Source organism: Lutjanus erythropterus, chromosome 18 (assembly GCF_056507025.1).
Source record: "Lutjanus erythropterus isolate fLutEry1 chromosome 18, fLutEry1.hap2, whole genome shotgun sequence".
NCBI lineage: Eukaryota > Metazoa > Chordata > Actinopteri > Lutjaniformes > Lutjanidae > Lutjanus > Lutjanus erythropterus.
Window position 1 is genome coordinate 33,967,442 of NC_139334.1, and position 16,117 is coordinate 33,983,558.

At 41.1% G+C, this 16,117-nt stretch overlaps 1 protein-coding gene across 4 annotated transcripts in view; it reads right to left on the reverse strand.

Moving 5' to 3' along the window:
* Positions 1-5,240: 5,240 nt before the first annotated feature.
* atp10d (ATPase phospholipid transporting 10D) overlaps positions 5,241-16,117 on the reverse strand; it is a 46,674-nt gene continuing 35,797 nt past the window's right edge. For all 4 annotated transcript variants that reach the window (XM_084742854.1, XM_084742855.1, XM_084742856.1 and 1 more), the window contains 12 exons: positions 14,129-14,807; positions 13,919-14,025; positions 11,617-11,743; positions 11,339-11,523; positions 10,885-11,173; positions 10,631-10,707; positions 9,467-9,592; positions 8,448-8,639; positions 7,851-7,931; positions 7,540-7,644; positions 7,180-7,367; positions 5,241-5,873 (listed from right to left, as the gene is read on the reverse strand). In XM_084742854.1, coding sequence (XP_084598980.1) covers positions 5,678-5,873; positions 7,180-7,367; positions 7,540-7,644; positions 7,851-7,931; positions 8,448-8,639; positions 9,467-9,592; positions 10,631-10,707; positions 10,885-11,173; positions 11,339-11,523; positions 11,617-11,743; positions 13,919-14,025; positions 14,129-14,807 — 2,352 coding nt within the window. In that variant the 3' untranslated portion in view covers positions 5,241-5,677. The remainder of the gene's footprint in view (positions 5,874-7,179; positions 7,368-7,539; positions 7,645-7,850; positions 7,932-8,447; positions 8,640-9,466; positions 9,593-10,630; positions 10,708-10,884; positions 11,174-11,338; positions 11,524-11,616; positions 11,744-13,918; positions 14,026-14,128; positions 14,808-16,117) is intronic.

Genomic DNA, 16,117 nt, shown 5'->3' on the forward strand with positions numbered 1-16,117 from the left:
CAACACTGATTTTTAATAAGAAGCCACAAGCCAAAAATGTTGAGAACCACCGGTTTAAGCTTTACAATGTATTTTGTATTTTAATGTAAAAAAAAAGTCATTAGGGCAAATGCTGTTAAACAAATGTACAATAATACAGTTTTCCTGTTAGTTTTATGAGCTTTTTTTTTTTTTCTTTGAAACTGGTTCTTGGTGCTTGGGTCAAGAATATGACACAATTATTGGAGAGTCACTGGAGAGAATGACATACACTTTGAAAGACAAATTGTGTGTTCATTAAAGAATCTAGAAACCATTTACCAACTTTATAAAAAAAAAAGAGCTGATGTAGGAGAGCTTCTACAGGAGTGAAATTCAGAGCAGGATACAGTGTAATGACAGACCTCAGTTGAGCAATTCATTTTCATTTTGAAAGTTTTGGTGTAATGACAGTGATGTTACTTTTGCAATTTATGGTAAACATATATTTTAATTAATTAATTAATTTTAATTTTATTCCACTTTGCTTGATATTGATAATTTGTGCTCTAAACACAGAGAAGACTTGATGAGTGAGAACAAATGGGTATGTGTGGAGATGGGAGGTGATTTGACTGTTAAAGTAAAAACTTATATTGTAATATACTGCAGAAGAATACTGTAGTATAAAGACAGTGATTTAAAAAAAATCATTGCTCAATTACCTCATTGGTTATTTTAATTGCATACTTTTGCAATGAAGAATGAGGCTGTTTAACAGAGAGTGAAGGTTGTGTGAATAAAGTTTGTGTTCACGTCTTCACTGTGTGCTCCTGTGAGAAGTTTGTATCTTAAATTCTTCACAAAAATTAACGAAATACTGGGATATAGGCCTACTGTTTTTTTGTTTTTTTTTACTTTCCTTTTTCTTGCACCACTTGAGATCAAGACGGCCTCACAACCCTTTGTGAGGTTTTGGTGACACCTAGTGGGGGTCAGGACCCCCAGGTTGGGGGACCAGGAAACTCTGAAATTTATGTTGAGGTTTCATTATCTATTAGCATTTTTGTTGGCATAAAATTATTCAGGATTATCCTGACAAATTTAGTATATATGAAATTCATATTTCCACTTGTGAAATACTGATATGTCACACAGTATGTGCATGTGAATTCATCCACATGTGCTTTTATATTAAAGTGTTGCACGTGTGATATTAGATGTGCATTTGTTGCAAACTGTGTTCAACAAATCTCCTCCAACAATTCAGTCCCCCCCAAATTCCCATAAAGAGTATCCATGGCTTCTCCAAATGACTCAAAATCCTCATTATACGTGGTGGACGCTGTGACTTCCTGTCTCCTGTTTAGTTCAGGTGATTTGGGACATCTTTGGGGACACAGGACCAGCTGGTCCGAGCACTTTCAGATGTCTTTCTCACCAGCTGTGGCATCCAGTTTCTCCTGTGGGATCCTGAAGCGTCCTCAGACCAGATGGAACATGTACATAATTACTCCACCTTATTTTGAGTCTGCCCCTGTACAAGAGTTCATCCAGCAGTCAGGGTGACCAGGGTGAGCTGGAACTCTCAGGCTGGATGATTTAATGTAATCCTGATGTACTTGAAGTGGTCGTTTTGTGTAGAAATGTAGTTTTCTGTTAAAGCTGCCTATCAATCTAACAAGATGATTTCACTGCAGTTGTCGAGTCATTTCATCACACACTGCACGGATGTGAACAACTATGTGTTTATTGCAACGTCTGACAGTACAAACAGTCTGATCTTCATACATCCAATAAAACAACAATTACTACACAATATAAAAATGGTCTTCAGTGACTGCTGTCGACTGCACTGCAGTCTGGAAGGCTCCATATGTCAAAGTATTGCATCAAAGTTAAGGCTGAGATTGACCTGGTTCACTGCTGTGCAGATGTGCACAGAGGCAGTAAAAACTACTGCTGCTGCTGTTTGGATGACTGGCCAGACTGGTGTGTTCAGATGTCTGTCACATGATGCGTTCACTGACAAGAAAACACAAAGCACCTGTCGTACGACTGCATGAGATCATCATCTGGAATGTGTTTATCCAACATTTGTTTCTTCATAGTTTAGATTTTTGTCATTATAGTAATTATATCAAAATGATTAATTATGACATTTAAAGGACCAGTGTGTAAGATTTAGTAGTGTAGAGTGAAACCAACTGCCTCCCCCTCCCCCACAGTGGACGCAGAACCTGCACAAAAATGCAAAAGGCCGTATCTAGAACCACTGTCCGGTTTGTCTGTTCTGGCATTTAGAGACATGGTGGCTCAACGGAAGAGGAACCGTTCCCTCTGCAGATAACCACGCTCATTCTCCACTCTTACAAATACAGGTTCCAAAAGAGTTCTTCCTGGTTCTACTCAGAATCATTTGATTGTAGTTTTTTTTTTCTTTTGATGAAAGGGTTCGTCAAGAGTTCTTCGTAAGACTAAGGGCTCCATTAAAAACCCTTTTCATCAAAAGAACCCTTTTGGGAAGAAAGGGTTCTTCGAGGATTGTTGAGATCCTCGAAGAACTCTTCCGTCAAGGATTCTTTGTACTATAAGATAAAACGGTTCTCAGTAGAACCCCCTGGCAGGGTTCTAGATAAAAACCCTTCGACTATAAGTGTTCTCAACAGGACCCCCTGGATGGGTTCTAGATAAAACCCTTAGGATATAAAAGGGTTCTTGGTAGAACACAATGGGTGGTTTCCAGGTAAAACCCTTGGAATATAAAAGGGGTCACAGTAGAACCCCCTAGGCGGCTTCTATATAAAAACTCTTAGAATTTAACAGGTTCTTGGTCGACACTTCTGGGCAGCTTCTAGATGAAACCACCACAATATAAAAAAAAGTGTGTTCTCTGTAGGACCACTGTGGTGGGTTCTTGTTAGCACCCTTAGAAGGTGGAAATGTTCTGGACAGAACCCTCAGACAGGGCTCTGGGAGGAACCATTACACCATAAGAGGGTTCTCTGTAGAACCTCTCATAGAGAGAAAACCTTTCACAAGTATAACCCTTTAAGCTGGGTTCTAGGTAGGAGTCTTTCAAGAGTTCTAAGTGAAACCTTAGTATTAATAATGTTTACAGTTGATTTGTGCAGATGTAAACTGCAGCCTTTGTTGAATGTTGTTACAGCAACATGAGAACAGCCCAAAATCAAGTCAGCATGACTCAGCGATTAACCCTTCATTTACTCCAGCTGACTTTGTCTGCTCTGTCATGACTATAGGCAGATCAGCTGAGCAGGGAAACACAAACAAGCTGCTCATCAGAACATTTTATCTGTCTGTCTGTCTGTCTGAACACACCATCCATCCATCCATCTCACAGGACTGTAAACACATTCCAACAACAGACAGCATGCTGGTGTGTTTGTTCATCATCAGGCACAGATTACAAAGATAGCAGTGTTAATGCTCCCAGACATGATTAGGTAAAAACACAAAAAAGTGGCTTAACAGGAATTAATGAGACCAGACACCTGGTTCTGTCAGAACAGCAGCACCACTTCCTGTTTTGCCATCAACAAATCTCCATCCAGCTTTCTATCACCAGAATTAAGCAACATATTTGACATTAATATAGTTGATAACAACCTCTGTCTCTGTTAAAGGATCAATCATTTCTATGACAACCGAGCAACCTCACGCTGATTTATTTTCAGCTCAGCTTTTAGCGTATTTTTTGCCTCATTGTTTTGGTTCTCACAGCTCTCCTGAGCCACATGCTACCTGCCCAGCAGCAAAAAGCAAAAGAGCTCAAGTGAGAAAACAGTAACTGGCAAGAAAAATCATACATCCAGGGGTGTAGTGGTAAAAACTGGGGAGGGTAAACATTGTTTCCCCCCTTGTTTATTAACTCTCAGCCTCATTTTAAAAAAAAGGTGGTTTATTTGGGTCTACCCCCCACTGTGGCCCAGGATATATCTTAAGTAACATCTACAGAAACAGATATTTTTCTCAGGAGTTGGTGGTAGGACTGGGTATCATTAAAGAAATTCCTTTACCAGAACCCTTAAAGTGATACCAGTACCAATAGAGTATTTCATCTGATAGCTTTTTTTGTAAACGTGGCAAAAACCATATAAATAGTCATTTTTTAATAGATCTGGATACCAAAAAGGATCAAAAGCAAAAAAGTATCATTTGACTGGAAAAGTTTTGATAGTACTTAGTACTGCGTTATTTCAATAAATACATTTACAGGTATTAAGTACTGATATCCAGCCCTAGGTGGTGGAGACCAAACCAGAGCTAAAAGGAGAGCCATTATTGGACATCAGTCGGAGACGTAAACCATTGTGATGGTTAGACAGTTAGATGTGTCCTGAAACCATTTTTGCATCGCTGGTTTCAAAACATGAGCCAATACAGAGTACCGATTCACCAGCGGTGTGTTTGAAAAATCCAGATGCATTATTATTAGTATTTTTTAACATCTGTATCTTACTAACCCTGTATGGATGAGATATGATCGCTATCATTGTTGTATGGCCTGGCTCAGGTAAAAAAAAATTAAAAAAAAGAAAAGTCGTATGGGATGCTGCTAATGGAGCTAATTCATGTTGTAATATCAGATCGGTGCACAGACTTGGATACTCGCCGAGTCTATGCGGCATTCTAGGCTGGAGGCATTTCTGATACTGATGTAGTACCTGAACAACCCTACAGTCAGCAAACATTACTCTTTTTTTTGGTTTGTTTGTTTGTATTTTAGTATTTCAGCCCCCTCGTGGTGACCATCTGACAGTAGTTTTGCACACATCAAAACAATCTGCCTGCTTTCTGTTTCTTTAACCAATCTCAATCATCTCGGTTGGCGCTCAGCCGAGGATGCAGCGACGGTGCCCCTGCAAAATAGTACAGAACGGATCTAGTTTTGGTGGAACATTTGCACGTGGGGAAGGCAAGTCCTGGCATTAAAAAGGCCAAACCACCTCAAGAGAAAAGGTAACAGCTGCTAGCTTGTTTACGCTCATATCATTAGCAGCCAGGTTAGGGTAACAGCATCCAGCGTGCAGGTTGTTAACTTGGAGGCTGTAATGCAATGAGCGCGTGAAAATGGTAACATGCAGACAGTAGAAGGAGAGGACAATGCATTACATCTGAGGAGTCAGACTAATCTGATTGTAAACCAATGAAGTGCAATTTTGGCTATTTTCATTGCACGTTCAGGAGGCGTATATCAAGATGGAATGATGGAAATAAAATCTGATTTGGTCACTTTCACCTGCAGTGTGAACGCAGCCTTGAAGGTCAGGACAGCTTTTATTCCTTCACGACAAATGATTCAATCTGTACATCCAGCTCCTTTAAAAATATCATTGTCTCTAAATATGGTACATGATTGTCATGTTTCACAGCTTCAGTTCCCATTAAAACGTCTGAGATGTCTCAACAGATACTCACTGTTCTGATTCATTCAGCGAGTTGAACATGTGGTCCAGTTAAAACAGTTTCTTTATAGCAAATGAGTCTCTCCAAGAGTTCTTTGGCTATTAACATGTAGCAAAATGAACAGTTCTTTGAGCAGCAGGGCCTAGAAATAATCGGTGACATGATGCACCTGAGTCCAGCATGTCAATATCAAACAGCTGTCTCTGAACTTTCAGGAAGGACTCTGTGTGCTCTGTTGACTGGACTGGGTGCAGCCTTTTGCCTCTGTGTCTGTGTGTGTGGATGGAGGTCAGGATATCACTGAGGTCACGCCGGGCTCCAGGCCAGGGTTGTCCGCGCACACCGGCAGCCTGTTGACCCTGGAGTGCGTCAGGTTCCAGCGCTGCATCCTCCTGCGGTACCTCTCTGAGTCCTCTTTGTCCCTCTGAGCTGATCTGAGGACAGCAGAGGGGTGGAGGGTGTTGTACAGGGCTCGACACAGCAGCCTGCAGAGGAAAAAACAAGGACAGGACAGTGAGGGGTTTCACACGGATCAGTGAATGATTAACTCAGGGAGGGGTGGCACATTCAACACCCAACACAAATACAACTTCATTCTTTTTACTGTTGTACTTCAGAGAAATCACAGCAAAGAAATGCCAAAGACATGTTTGAGTAATTTCAAGTTTTCAGTTTTGGTTTAAGAAGTGAGGGACAGTGACACTATGGAGCCCTTAAAGTCCCATAAAGTGATCATTTTTTAGCTAACAGCTGCCTCTGACTGTATGACTTAACAATGGGCTTTTGGATACAGGGTTTTCCACAAGGATATGGAGTAGAAAAAATCTGTCGTAAAACCACAAATCCTGTGGCATCTGGCACATTTCAATGACACTTATTATAGCAAATTTTGTCTACCTCATTTTAAATATATGTTGAATTATTGTACAGGAGAATTAGACCGCTTGTGTGTTTTGGCTCACACAGTCTGTAACTATTATGGAAAGTAAACAAAGGAGCAATACGTAGCAATAGATAATAATAGAGCCATAGACTGTACATTAAATAGGTTGAAATCCTGTTTAATACACAATCTATGGTTGAAGCCAGTTGTTTCCCCCCGTCCCCTCCTTCCCTGACTCAGTAAGTTCTGCAGGCTGCAGGAAGAGTGGGAAAATCAACTAGACTGAATAATAACATGCAAAAAATATGAGAACAGTTTATCTGATGTGTGTAAGCCTTGTATGCACAGGCAAGATACTAGAATACAGATCGCACATCTTAATATTTTTTTGTTGACAACAAAAGCCCACTGCTTGTGTGTGTGTGTGCTCTCTCTCTCTCCCACACACACAGACACACATTTATGAAGAGGCATGTTAATACCATGGATGAACAGCTTCATAGAGCATGTGAGGGCGGGACGTTTCTCCATCATCATGCTCACATTATTTTGAAGCAGAGAAAAGCTCAGTGAATCAAAACCTGTTAATCAAACCAATCTTACTTGAATCAAAAATGAATATAATAGCCTAATAAAGTAGCCGGCTGCAACGTAATAAGTAGTGTTTGGCTGCCTGCCAGTGCTTTTGGGTGGTTCTGGATACTGAAGGCTGCAACGGATAAACTCCCAATTTTAGAAAACAAAGCAGCTGAGCTGAGCTGAATCATGTGGATTTTCTGAAATGAAACAACTTGTGACACATTCAGTCTTGAAATGCACATTTTAAAGTAGCTTCCACTGAGATGAGACCAGCTTGAGTGTGTTTATTTGGTTGGTCTGACTATGTTTAAGTGTGTGTGTGTGTGTACCTGGGTAACAGAGCTATCACAGTGGTGAGAGCACATATGATGTAAAAGAGAGGCCGGGACATCTGGAGCGTCTCCACCCCCAGAGGGTTGGTGGGGGGGCTGCAGGTCACACAGAACAGACTGAAGAGCAGCACGAAGCCGAAGTAGGAGGCAGCACTGAGCAGCAGTACCATCACGTGGATCCACGTCTGCAGCACAACACACAGGGTTAGAGACTCCCACAGTCAGTTCTGGTCTGGGTCGCATTTGTGCAGATGACACACTCTGATTTTTTGATATCATTAGATAAAATAAATCCAGGCCACACAATTATTTATTTAACATAAAACAATGAAGAGGAAGCAGTGATTTCTGTCTGACCAGAGTGTGACTCTCGATGACTTGGTGCAGCAGGATGATGAAGAGAGCTGAGGTGTTGATCGGAGAACCAAAGGACAGCTCTGCGACGTCTGATCCTGCAAACGCCTGAGACAAACACGACAACAATCTTAACAGTGGGCAGTGTTTGTTACTATGTAATATTAAATATGAAGCCAGGTACACGACAGTAGTGGAGCGCACAGACTTTGGAAAGCAGCTAGATAACCTGCTGATGACACATGTTAAAGTGAAGCAATGAAATACAGAACAGAAATATAGGAGCTATCTGACATGTGACACAGTGTACTTACAAAATAAGGCACAAAGAAACAGACAAGGCTCTGGTAAAAGGCATCTAGGACTGTGATCCAGAACATGTAGGGAATGTAGACCTGCAGAGAAACACAGTTCATCTGTTAAGGTTTCCCTGATCATGTTTTTTGCTGCTGAATCTGATTCATTCACGCACACAGACAGAGAGATTCATTTTTCCTTTGTGAAAGCACCAAAGGCTAAATTTTCCCAGGATGGTGATGTCATGTCCGGCTGTGTGTGTGTGTGTGTGTGTGTGAGTAGGGCAGGTCATTTCTTCACCATCCTGGGAAAAATGTACGCGTGGAAGGGCTCTGTCAATACGGGACAGACAGCTGAGTCCTGTTACAGTCGGTAAATCATTGCAGATATTTTACACACTCACATTGATGCTTGATCTCCCAATTACATATTTTTAACCTAACGAGACCTAATGATGTCATTAGTATGAATATCATTCTCATCATCAAACAAAAATACAATTTCTTAGCAATGCGGAATTATAGTAGGAAATGACTGACATGAAAATATAACAAAGAAATGAAAACAGTGAAGAAGAGCAGCTGTGATTGTAGGTTTTATGTGTGGGGTGTCACCTTGGAGTTCTGGTAGAGCTCCGGCTGCTCAATCAGTGTGTCTGCAGGCATGTCTTGGTCCAGGACGCCGTAGATGAGAGGAGGGACGGAGGTGAAGATCAGGTTGAAGAGGATGAGCACCCAGGAGTTGGACATGACGCTCCCAGAGAAACCACAGAAGAACTGATACCAGAACAGCAGATTCACATACATCTGCAGACACAGACAGACAGACACACAGACAGACAGACAGCGGTGAGTAGACTCTTAACAACCTTAATTATTTTTGGATGTTGGTTTTTATTTTAGCAGATTAAGGGAATACCATATTTCCTCAAATAGTGACTTGCACCTTTATTTAGCTCAACTGCAGAGAGAAATAGGCCTTTATTTGAAGAAGGCTTATATTTGAGACAGGCCTTTATTTCTAATTCGATGTCTGATGAATATAATTTGTCATATGTTATTATGAAGCCTCATTTTGATTTGCTCCCATTTGCTCTGTTAAAGTAACTGCATTTTGCTGTTAATACAAACCTGACCATTTCAAATTAAAAGCCCTGTAAATGTCAGTGGCCAGAAACGATTTTTCTTCAAGGCTTTTATTGTGAAACACTTGAGGGAGGGTGTTGAGGGAAACTCACTGACTCGCAAGGCTCCTATATGGTACTTCAAATGTAACTGTGGCACTTGAACGTTACAACAAATACAGTTAGACAAAGACACATACTGGCTGGCCTTTATTTGTTTGTGTGAACCACACCCCCACAGCCATTATTTGAGACCAGCTTTTATTTGACTACACGTTTTTATTTGAGGCAATATAGTAATAAAACTAAAAATGTCATTAGACTGTGATTAGTCAGGTGCTTATATACACTTAGCTTTGTTTTGTCTATACAAAGCATTCTTGAAAATAGATTGAGTAGTTTTCAATATAGGAGGCCTGATGTGAACACCATTTTAACCAACCACTTTAATCAAGCTATCCTACAAACATTTTATACATGCAAAGATAAAGTTAAGTTAAGAACTCTCACAATATTCTTGTAGATGAAGTAGAGGATCATGTTTGCGAGGCGGGAGTAGCACCAGTGGCCGTGGACCAGCAGCAGCTTACTGAGGTGTTTAAACCTGGAGATGGCAAAGTCACTGGACATCACAGCCTGAGGAACGAGAAACGGTGACAATAAAATCACCACCAGGGGAAATGTGTAGAAACAGACTGCTTCACCCACAATAAGTGCTAATAAATAAAAACCTGTGTGTCTCTTCTGTTAGTTCCCACTCAAGTCAAGTTTATTACAGCCTGATATCACACAGCATGCCGTAAAGGGTTGTAAATATAATAAAATGGCAATAAACACACAAAAATGCATGAAATAAAAGACACACAATATTTGACGAATACAATAAACACTGTAATGAGCAGCATTAAAAGCACAGTACACAAACAATTCAACACATATATAGACAAAAATGAGTAACATACAGTACATATATGTCACCATGCTAACAGACTGAATATTAATTGTTGTGTTCAGACTGAGATGACAGAAATTAGTCCTGTTTAGGACCCAGAATTAGAACTTCCCTTTTTGGAGTGTTTAAAATATAGAAACTGACTAAAAGCTGACTATCATCCACACTGAAATGTGAACCTTATTTGTAACTGCTGATTAATATACTGACAGGTAACATGTAAATGTAGAAGAGACTAGGACTGAGCACAGACCCCTGTGGGACACCATAACTGACCTTCTTGTGGTCTGATGAGCGGTTGTTGTGAAAAACAAAGTCAGATAAATATGAGCTAAACCAGAAGAGAGCAGTGTCAGTGAGATCACTATCATTTTCACAGCGATCTAGTAAAATGTGGTGATCAATCATGGAGAAAGCTGAGCAGAGGTCATAATGATACTGATGATTCTATAATATCATATAGATGCTAAGGTACAAATGTTAATATGACCACAAACTGTCTTCTCCTCAACTTTCAGTTACATTTCACATGAGAGTTTTAGAGAGAAAGATGTGTAAAGTGTTCACATAAGAAAGGTATATTTTTGTGCATAATTTACAGCCAACAAAATATTTCTTGCTCTGTGGCTGTCTCAACTGTGGCAGCTGAATAAGACATGTAGTAATGCATATTACCTTCATGTAATTTCTGTAAAGACCTGGGTGGTCCAGCAGTCACTCACCTGCATCCCCTCCTGACCAGATATCCCGATTCCCACATCAGCCACCTGGATCATGCTCACATCATTGGCTCCATCACCTTAGTGAACGAAAAAAAATAAAAATGTTAGGTCTGTGCAAAGCATATACCATGTAATATCATACAAGTTTGTATCCCACGGGATCAAATTATACTCTTTGAATTCTTTCTAATTATTCATTATCTAAGAACAGATGGAAAACTTCCCAGCAGTTTTCCTGAAGGCTGAGTCCTTACCCACAGCCAGGGTCATGACGCCAAGTTGGTCCCGGACCAGCCGGACCACCTGGCTCTTCTGCAGCGGTGTGGACCTGCAGCAGATCACCGCCTTGCATCGACAGCTCAGCTCCATGAAGTCGACCTTCAGGTCCTCCTGCAGGGCCCAGTCCAGCGTGCGGCCGTCTATGACCAGAATGAAGCACGGGGAGGAATCCCCATGATTCCCTGCTGCGGTCCCTTCAGTCAAACTGTCTTCACCGCGCTGCACTTCCTGTTTGAGCTCCTCAAGTAAAGCTGCACACGTATCCTGATGGAAAAGAAAAAGTAGAGTAAAGTTACAGTACATTTACTTTACTGCATTTATCACAATACATATGCAATACATGCAATTATTTTCCGCTTGTTTGTTTATTTTATCCATCAAAACATAACTTGTGTAAGAGAAACACCAGCGCGACTGTCCATCACTGACCTTGCTGTCACAGGCGACTGTCAGCAGCTGGTCGCTGGAACGGAGGAGTTTGCAGGCGTAGGCGATGTTGATGGCCGTCTCCATCTTGTCTCCGGTGAGGACCCAGACTTTGATCCCGGCCCTCTGCAGAGCTTCAATGGTCTCTGGGACCTCCTCCTGCAGCCTGTCCAGGATCCCTGTGGTCCCTGAGCACACAGACAGAGACAAAGCACTTTAATAAGTACCACAGCTCCGTGCTCGGATGTGTGACTGCTCCATGTGTCCGCTGTGTGTCGTACCCAGCAGGGTGAGGTTTGTCTCCAGTCTCTGAGCTGAGTCCAGCAGCAGCTCCTCTCTGTTCTCGATGCTGCTCTCTGCCAGCAGCTGCCTCTTCAGCCACACCTCGTACTCCTCCTCCTCCAGAACCTGCACAACACACACACAACACACAGTCCATCAATCAGTAACACACTTCTTTTTACACTATTGATTAAATATCCATGAAGACATTTTTAATTGGTTAAATTCTCGATGGCGATTAACCGATTAATTATAAATCATTAATGTCCTCAGTCCAAACCTGTGCTGCTGCAATCTTTAGTTTTTCATCCATATGTCCTTGTTTTCATTGGCCTGTTTGTGATCAGATCACCTGATTGGATATTTAATCAGTAGTCTAGAAATGGCAGTAACTGCAACTCATTTGACGTTGTTTTGTCTGGCAGAGCCATGTGAAGACGAAGGAAACTTAAACTTCAAATAAGATAAAAATGGCAAAACAAAACAGAAAATTTTGTCTCTTGTTAACTTTTAATGATTAATTGATTGTTAGTGCTTTCAACAATCAGTTAAGGAAAACTATCAGAAGTTGCAACTCTAGTTTAAAGAGAAGACTGTGACCAGAGTAACAGTAACAGTTTTTGTATTTGAGTACAGAGTTTCAGTACTCTTTCCACCACTGGCAATTAGTTGGCAATTTGATCCAGTCACTGATGGAGTTAAATGTACAGTCAGCAGTGTCTCTCCAGCCAGCGGGCCCACAGGAAAACTTCACGTGAACAGCTGTCTGTCCTGGTTTCCATCAGGTTGTGTCAGCGATGATAAGCTCTGCCAATGAGTCCATCCTCAAGCTGTGACTGGACAGTTAATTGTTTTTCATTTTGGCAGGGATGATGTGGAGTGAGAGTGGGTCATAAAGCCCTGCAACAGAGAGTCTGCATCACAGGCTTATAAAACACACTCCCTCTCAGGTGCAGCACCTTTTTTGTGTCCAGGATGGAGGATATGGAGGATAAGTAAGTTGGCTTACTTCAAACACATTCGATGAGTATTTTTATGCACACATGATGGAATCAGATGCTGAAGAAGCAGGTGATGGATGTGATGGAACACAATCTGTTACCTGTTTTATCTGTTCTTCTATGTGTACTTTTATCCATTATTTTATCTCTATGTTTTGCTGTTTTTTTCTGTTTATTGACTGTAATTTTGTATTTAATTATTCTCCTGCTTCTTTTATTTGTCCTTGTTTAAGTACTCTGTAATGGTAGATTTGGAAGGTGCTGTGTAATTAAGTTATTATAAGTCTCTGCAGGCAGAAGTTGTTATTTGGACACCGTGCTGACAAATGTTCCTGTTCCCGTCAGAGAAAGGTAAGGGCGTCCCAAAGCACTAATACTGGTGTATTTATACCCTCCCTCATACTTAAGTTGACCCCCACAGCCATGAGTGAGTCACACTCACATATAAAGGGGGAAGGACTGGAATTGGGCCAGTTGTGCTTTGCATTTAGTAGTGGCATGTGTATGCTGCCCTCTGCTGGACAACACAAGACACCTCAACTGTTTCCTGTGTTTGTCATGTCACAATGAAAACAACTCATTTAGTTATTACAGAAGAAAAGCTAAATAACTGTCCTTTAAACGTATGGTTTTCATTTAATAATGACACAATAAATTCAGTGTTTTCTTTATTTGGGAAAAAATCCTGTAATCAGTAACACCTTGTCTGACATCAGTTGTGTGGTCTGGGACCAAAGTGTCTTGCAGAAGATTTTTCTATTAGGGTTAGAAATGCTACAACTAGGACTGAATGATTTTGACAAAATAGGTTAATATTTTTCACAGTGGAGGACAGAGGACTGATAGAGAGCTGAACATTATGATGTCACAGTGAACCTGACCTTTGACCTTTTTGATATAAAAAGTCATCACCTCGTCACTTAATCCTATTAGATATTTATGTGCAATTTTGTCATAATTAGCATATGAAATGTTGAGTTATGGCCAAAATATGATTAGTGAGGTCCACAGTGACCTTGGCTTTGTGATGATTTGTGAAGATTTTGCAAGGTTTGTAGAAGTTCCCTCAAGGTGTTCTTGAGATTTCACGTTCACAAGATTGGGACAGACCTGAAAACAAAATTCTTGTGGCCACTGTGGAGGCATTAAGACAGACTGGAGGTGGTGTTGCTTGAATGAGCTTTTATTCTGTTTAGAGACTACATGGTAGTAAATAATGTGTGGTATAAATGTGTAAAGAAATGTGTATTTTTGATTAAAAAAACAACACAAATCTATTTAGTTTGACCTGAAGCGTTACCTTTTTAGCGATGCAGAGTGTGCGGAGTCCGTCTCTGGCGTAGCTGTCTAAATGTTTCTGGGTCTGTTCTCTGATGTGACTGTAGATCTCCTGAGCCTGCTCTGCACCTGAACACAACACAATGACAGGGATACAAATACTGCTGTTAATCATATTATTTCTCTTTAAATAATGGACAAATATTATGTCCATGTTGCCTCTGTGACTTACCTTTCGGTGTCTCCGTCAGGTCCATGATGACGGAGTCGGCTCCCTTGGTGTAGACCACCACCTGTCCTGACAGCGGGTGTCGGACCACCACCGACATCCTCTTCCTGTTGGAGTCGAAGGGCAGGATGTGGAGCAGCTGGACGGCCAGAGAGCCGATCCCCGGCAGGTCCACCAGCAGGCTCTCTGCAGAGCGTCCCCTCAGGGTGCAGCGGTACGCGTGCGCCGCGTGGACCAGAGCCGCCTCGTCCGGACTCTCTGCCTCGTACAGCAGCTCGTCATCAGAGTCACTCTCAGAGTCTCTGCTCAGCTCCTCCGCGTCCTGCCCCGCCCCCTCGGGGTTCATCTTTAAATCCTTAACATCATCCTCCGTCTCCCCGTCCTCTGCCTGTCCAGCTTCTCCTCCGTCCTCTCTGGAAGATAAGTCCAGTTTACGTCTCAGGCTGCAGTTTTCCTGGTTGCTTTCTCCGCCTGGTTCTGACGCGTCTGTGGTGCTGCTGGGGGGGGTGTTGGTCAGGTTTAAGGAGCCGGTCTTGCCCCTGGAGAACAGCCTGCTGGTGAAGCTGCGAGGGCTGCCTCTGATCTGAGGAGGGGACAGGGCAGAGAATGGAGAGAAGCTGAAGCGCTGGAACATCTGCTTGATCTCCTCCAGAGACTTGAGAGGCGTTCGAGCTTCAGGAACCTGCAGGAAGAGAAGAAACAGAGAATAAAAAAAAGTTTCTGTAAGAACAATTCTGAGCTGAACTGCTTGGTAAGTAATAGTCTTCATATCTGAAATGAATTTCTGAAATTTTATGGCATGCGTATTTTTTGTGGTGGTGACAACATATAAAATAAAAGAGAAGAGAGCAAACAAAGTGAAGTTGTAGCAGCTTATTACAAAGAAAAGAGGGTTACAGACTGGTGGCAGCTGTGTTTTTTTTTAATTAGTCGAGGCATTCAACTAGTTTACATTCACCGGGACTTATTGGACAGCAGTTGGCTGCAGTCTACAGGTGACTGCATGGAATTTAAGGACAGTTGTCAAAGTCTCTACTGTCATTAGTGGAAGATGTGGACAGCAAGTCTCTCGCTGATAACGATGGCACGACCGAAAAAAGGGGGTGAGCATCAGCAAACTCCTTGAACTCTATGTCGCGTCGGATCTTTGGATGTTTGCTTCTGTCGAGTGGCTATTTTTCATGATGTGGCATCAGGTGTGGGGTATTGGAGTACATGAGGACAGTACTGGACAGATACCTGATATCGGTATCAGTTCTGAGAGTCACTGGCAATGACACTATTCTGTCATTTAGGTATGAGGACATGGGGACATTTTTAAAAAGGCTCATTATAATGATTACTCTAGTAGTAATAGTATAACATGGTTTCAGTATATCTTATATAATGTGTTACATCATACATTTATTATAATCAAAACTATAAACACTATGCCTTTTTTCTTTCTTCCTCATTCACTTTTAATGCTAATTATAATGACTATTTTAGTAATATAATATAAAATTGTTTTAATGAGTGTATCTTACTACTATAACTTCTTCACATAATGTGTTACTTCATACATTTATAATAATCAAAAATATTAACATTATGCCTTTTCTTCTTTATTTATTCTTTAACAGTTTTTACAGTGATTACTTTAGTAATAAAATGTTATAAAATTGTTTTAGTATAAGTGCTCTTCTTATCTTACTACTATAATCCATGTTAACCTTATACCTTTTTTTTTCTCCTCCAGTATTCTCTGTGGATCACTGCACACACACACACATGTGACAAAATAAAGAGAAAAGCTGGGATTGAGGCTACATTTTCTTAATACAGAGCTATCCAGCTATCAAAGTAATTGGCAGTAATTGGCATTACTAACTTCTTTCAGCTGTAGGCTGATTTTATGTGAAGTATGGAGCTGTAGAATGTGGGAAACTATAGATACTACATGACATTTTGTTTTTCAAAAGGCCTGAATGGAAATCGCAGACCTATTTGTAG